This window comes from Eucyclogobius newberryi, unplaced genomic scaffold (assembly GCF_026437365.1).
Source record: "Eucyclogobius newberryi isolate DKJ021-1_F unplaced genomic scaffold, fEucNew1.0.hap1 SCAF_18, whole genome shotgun sequence".
NCBI lineage: Eukaryota > Metazoa > Chordata > Actinopteri > Gobiiformes > Gobiidae > Eucyclogobius > Eucyclogobius newberryi.
In genome coordinates, this window is record NW_027315812.1 from 24,288,400 (window position 1) to 24,294,399 (window position 6,000).

The 6,000-nt window shown below is 38.3% G+C and overlaps 1 protein-coding gene across 2 annotated transcripts in view; it reads right to left on the reverse strand.

The window, feature by feature from the left end:
• The window catches only part of cdh19 (cadherin 19, type 2), a 62,761-nt gene that overhangs the window by 42,591 nt on the left and 14,170 nt on the right, over positions 1–6,000 (reverse strand). For both annotated transcript variants that reach the window (XM_072451147.1, XM_072451149.1), the window contains exons 2-4: positions 4,904–5,068; positions 2,586–2,783; positions 1,210–1,504 (exon numbers count right to left, since the gene is read on the reverse strand). In XM_072451147.1, the coding sequence (XP_072307248.1) occupies positions 1,210–1,504; positions 2,586–2,783; positions 4,904–4,948 (538 nt within the window). In that variant the 5' untranslated portion in view covers positions 4,949–5,068. The remainder of the gene's footprint in view (positions 1–1,209; positions 1,505–2,585; positions 2,784–4,903; positions 5,069–6,000) is intronic.

Here is a 6,000-nt window from a genome sequence, read left to right on the forward strand (position 1 = left end):
ATTAAGTTGCCAAAGGATCAATAATTTATTATCGCAGTTGAAAGTTTCTTAGAAAAATGAAACTTCAAGTTACACGAGAAAGATAAATTGTGTCTTGTGGAGTTTGCAAATACTGGTGAAAGTATTTAAAATGTGACACCGTATAATGCCATGGCCCTCCTCCTCCAGCAAGGTACTCCTCCTCATGTCTCCAGCTTTATGTTTGGAGAGGGCCATGTAAGGATTAATCCATATGCCACAATTAAAACAAATATGACAATAGTGTTTACAGTGCATAGGACGGATTCTCATGTTTTTCAAATTATGACTTCGTTTGGTGGAATAGAACTTGTGGTAAATATCTGTCATATTTTTACATCAACTCAGCTGCTGTTTGTGAAGGACAACTGAAAACTAAAAGTAGACATTTACAGGAAGTAGAGCTGAGGTTTAAAATCCCTCTGTGATGTCATCAATATGCGACATTCCATACAAAAAAAGTAACTGAACATTTTCTCACAGTAACTAAAAGGAAGGTGTTGTCAGGAATGACTATTGTGTAATTTATATGGATTTTTGCCCTCACATTATGGTTGCTAGGTAACTACCTCTGTCACATCTGCTGCCAATTTCTAAACAGGAAGTAACATTATAAATGTCACCAAAACGGTGAAACTGGGGGAAAATAGGCAACATTTTCAGTCAAACAGAAAATATTTCATTTACTAAAGCTGTCAAATGCACTTAAAGCTTAGTTCATGATTAAAAAACTATTGATTAAGAATGATTCAGGGCGGTAAACTAACGATCATTTTCACGTGATTTTTTGGATTAATAGATTAGTTGTTTAGAATGCTAAATTTCTGTAAATAACAGATGTTTTGTATCTAATTTGATCCAGATGAAGTAAAGATGCTGCTCCTCGAGGTCGTATATCATCGATAATATTGTTTTTGATTAAAACAAAAACTGCTAAAAGTACACGTGCCCTGTGTCATTTTGATGTAAGTCATAAAACATCTTCTCCCACACGTGGCATGTTTTGGAGTCTGTTTATTGTTCAGGAAACAGTTATTTGATTGCTTAATTAGTTGAGTCTTTCTTCAAGTTTTATCAAGGCTAATTTGGGTTTGCTTATTATAGTAATTGTTACCCACATTTATAGTTGATGGTATTTTTAATTCTGACAACTGGATTTATTTGTTTGTTCGGGGGTCTCCTGCCACTCACCCACGGGGCTCATCTCGGGGATACTGGACACGTACGGCTCGTTCTTGAACTGGGGCGCGTTGTCGTTGATGTCCTGGACCTTGATGATGAACTCTGACTGGGGCTCCACGGGTTCGTCCGACAGTCTGTTGAGGGCCTCAGCTTGGAGCACGTAGAACGCCTTCTCCTCTCGGTCCAGTTTCTGCAAAGTCCGGATCTCCCCTGTGTACTCGTCGATGGCAAACACCTCGCCGGCGCCCTCTCCTGACAGGATGTACTTGATGGTGGAGTTACCCCGGTCGTAGTCTGATTTGAGCTGCAAGGAAAATACAATGAAGGTTTGTGCAATGGATCAATGTTTTCAGAATGACACACAAAGGAAACGTGACATTTAATATTGTGACTGATCTATTTGCAGAAGGCAACATTTATATTTCCATATTGCCAAAACCTGATATAAAGTAGACATATTGTTTTGAATAATATTTTCCAGTATTATACACAGTATTATACAATTATAAACAATTCGTTTTAAAGGACACGATATGCATTAATTTAACAATATTTGTATGGTTGTTGTGTTACTTTTAATGGCGTTTGAGAGCCAAATGAAAAGGTGCATTTACCGCCATCTACTGTAGTTGTACGTCTTCAAAGTATGTGTTTTACGCTGTAACAAGTTAAAAAAAAAGAGAGAGAAAGAAAGAGAAGAAGAAAGAGAGGAAACAAAAGCTAGCTTGCATGCAGTTTATGAATATAATTTAATTGTAGAAATGCTCCAACGAGTCTAATGATGGTTTACAGCAGATCTGAGCATTATGCGTCCCTAGGACCACACTTGGCCCTTGGCCCGTTTTAATCCGCCCCGAGCAAGTTTTTGCACAATAGGATGAAATTAATGACTGAAATAATAGATTAAAGTAGCCTATTAAAAAAAATAGCTTTTGTGCATTTGTTATACCAATGATCGCATTGGTCATGCTTGGATTCGAATATTATAGACCTCTGGGGAAAAAACAACTGCTAACTTGCTAAAATTGTTGCTGGATCTGTATATTTTTCTGAGTGGTCAGACGGAGAGAACCTTATAAATATGAAACATAGTACAGACATATTTGTGCATAAATATAAAGATTTAACATTAGCCAATCAAGGAGCTACCAATAAAGTGATCTATTGTTGTCTCTTTTTCCAGTAGTACTTTTTCCAGTAGTACTTTGACATTCCCACCATGTCTTTCTTGTATTGTTACATTGATACATCACTTTTGGGGGTTGATACTTCTCACAGTGAGGTAGAGCATATACACAGTCAATGGGCAGAACTCATGCATTTTGAAAGCCCAGTGCAGCGTGAAGGACGTGGAAGGACGCCCGGTGCCGAGTGCGTCTCCGTACCTGGCCAATGACTCGCGGCGTGGGGTCTTCCTCCGGGACAAACAGCTGCTTCCAGATCCAGCCCCTCTTCAGGCGCCTGTGTACATGAGCGTCCCCTCGGGTTAAACGCTGCCTGTCCAGAATCCCCCTGCCGCACCCCGCGTCGCCCAGCAAGCCTCCAGGAACCAGCGACATCAGCAGAACCACTGCCAGAGAGGCCTGCGCGAGGGGACAACATGTGATAAGCCTTTGTAAAACTGGTGTTCGTTTATTTCAAAGCTACACTGTCTCCAGCCTTTATTCCATTGGCTCTGTGCACTGCCCCGCGGCGCTACTTATGTTTGACTTGTTTGTCCGTGAATGCTCTTCCAGCATAGTTCTATCTGAGGCGCCGTGCTATAATTATTAATACTTAAATATGATACAACGGACAATGAGTCATGGGTGGATTATCACAGACGGCGTGTTAAAGCCTAACGTACGATTTAACCATTTAACCAGAGAATACGTTTGTGTCTACTGAGGTAGGTGTTTGTACCTCAATGCTAATGCTAACCTGAAATAAATAAATACATAAATAAGATACATTTCAAATACCATCACAGACTTATTTTGTGCGGGAAAACTATTTACTTGTCCTTAATTGTATTTTTTTAATCAATTATTTATTTTTTTATTTAAGTTTTAGTTAGTTAGCATTAGCATTGAGGCGCTTACTTTAGTAAACGCAGGCGTATTCTCCGGTGAAGTGGTAACAACTTAAGTTAGACCTTAATAACACGCTGTCTGTGATTATCTCCTTATGACTTGTTTGTAGAGTAATATTTAGATATTCCTTATTTTAGCACGGCGCCAGAGAAAATAAGATAGTCAAACGGAAGCAGCAGCCAGTGCACAGAGCTCATTACAGTTGTCATTATTGCTCAAAAATGCCTTAAAAACATGTATTCATATTGTGAGCGGGGGTTGCCTCTTTACAGATCAAACTTGTACCAGTTTCCATGGAAAAAAACATGTTTTCTTTGCTTTTTTTACATGACAGTTGTAGCAGTTGTATACAGTAAATTGGGAAGACGACAGAGATATGCAGCAAACGTTTGAGCCCACAAAACATCATCTGAATTTGAATTTAACAATATTATTCCTGGCAATTAATATTACTTCCTTAATGGGTTAAAAACTGTGCCGTACATAAACATTGATTTAGATTTATTAGTCACATTGTGCCTGTTTTTGACTGTTATTTCTCATTTTATTGTAAATTTCACTTGTTCATTATGAAAATTACAAACAGAAATACTCCAATAACAGCAGCTTACAGTAAATTGTGATTTCAACACCACTTGTAAAGAGATTATCTGTAAAAACACACTTCAATACAATGATTTAAAACACTTAACACTTCATAATAACTACACTTTTCATAGGTCTGTGTAATCCCTCATTTGTCCACTTTTAATAGTTAAAGCATGAATAAAAACAGCACAATGAACAATTAGTGTGTTTAAAAAAGTATTTCCTAAGTCTGAATCATTCTTTATAAACTATTTGTTCATCAGTAGAAAAAGCTTCAGTTGTAGTCATCTGGACTCAGTTTGAAAAAATAGATGTTTCGACTCTCATCCAAGAGTCATTGTCAATAAAAGAATTTAGATCGAGAACTCCGATATTAATACTGTTCTGTGGTAAGACCCGCCCATTGGGAGGAGCCTTCCTGAAGTAGAAAGAGTTGTTTGTTTCAACAGAAACTCCCCCCTTGTATCTACCGAGCTAGCCTATTCAGAATCTTAATGGGCTATTAGAAACCTCTTTGTCTTTGTGAGACCCTGGCTCAACCACCCTGAGTACCTGATTAGCATCTAAATGTCCTGGTCCTGGTCCTCTACCTTTCCAGGGGTTCAGTAACCCATTATAAATAACAGGAAGATTAAACCTTAGCCCTCCATTTCTGTTTAAAGAAGGTCTTTCTTTTTTAACAAAAATAGCTTCCTTGACTCCTCTTTCAAACCATCTTTTCTCCCTGCTTAAAACCTTCTTACCACAGAACAGTATTAATATCGGAGTTCTCGACCTAAATTCTTTTATTGACAATGACTCTTGGATGAGAGTCGAAACGTCTATTTTTCAAACTGAGTCCAGATGACTACAACTGAAGCTTTTTCTACTATGGAACACGCCTGGACGAATGAGGGATTACACCGACATATTTGTTCATCATAAACAAAGTCTTCATGCTTTATTAAGGATAATAAAAGGTGTAGTTATTATCAAGTGGTACCAAATTGAAAAGATAGATTTGATTTTGATTTTATGGTTGATAAAATATACATTGTTGTTACCGTCAAAGCGCTTCTCGCCGCCCGCCGTCTGCCTCTGTCACTCATGGTCGAAGTGTCAACAATCCACTACGGGACAATTCTTCCTTCAACGCCGCCGTATTACATGCTCGAGGCTGGAGGAGGCCGTCTCTCCTGGTGCGTTGTGGGTAGTATGCGCGATCATGTCTAGGTCATAAAAAAGTGAAACAGTGTCATCAAAGAGCGGGTAATAAAGGGTTTAAAGAATAAGCCGTTAATTACACAAAGCTATTAATACATGTCTGAGGATAAGGAAGTGACTTTTGTGGAAGGTGAATTAGATGGAGCTTTTGGAATTGACAGTAATCATGAGAACTAAATTGTGGATAGAAAATGTGCACATGGATACAGTGTGTGATAGGCAGCGCGGTGGCAGAGTGGTTAGCTTTCTCGCCTCACAGTAAAAAGGTCCTACGTTTGATTTCCATGTCAGGTGGAGCCATTTTGTTTGGAATTAGCCTGTTCTCCCCCAGTCTGGAAGGATTTAGTCATGGTCCTTTAGTCCTTTAGTCCTTTTTCCCTCCATCACATTGTACGCAACCCAGAAGGCCAGAAAGACAGGAATGTTGTTTTTTGTTCAGCTGAATCAATGAATAACTCACTAGTTAACAACAAAGCTGGCAAAGTCGCACATACTTGCACCAAAAAAGTAGAAATTCCTATTTTGTTCACTAATACTGTAAAGTGTGAAGCCCAATGTTCATGGTCAAATACACCAATGCTTTTCTTTGATTTTAGTAAAGTAACTATAGCAGAATATACTGTCCCAGAATATAATGACAGGATATTATTTCCAATACTGTTTATTATGGTCTAAATCGTAATCACCCTAAAGAAGAACTTTGATCTATATCATTACCCCCATCACAACGCTGAAGTGCAATACTGCATATAGGGGCTAATAGTATGTTGCAAATAAAATCCAATGATGCAACTTTCATGGTAAATTGGCAATAAACATCACAAATTCAACCAAATCAAGCCAAACAGATTACGTGGGCTATAACATGCAGTACATATATTACTGTCATGTTTCATAATTCATCCATAAAAATGCAACAACCACAACCGTCTTTAAT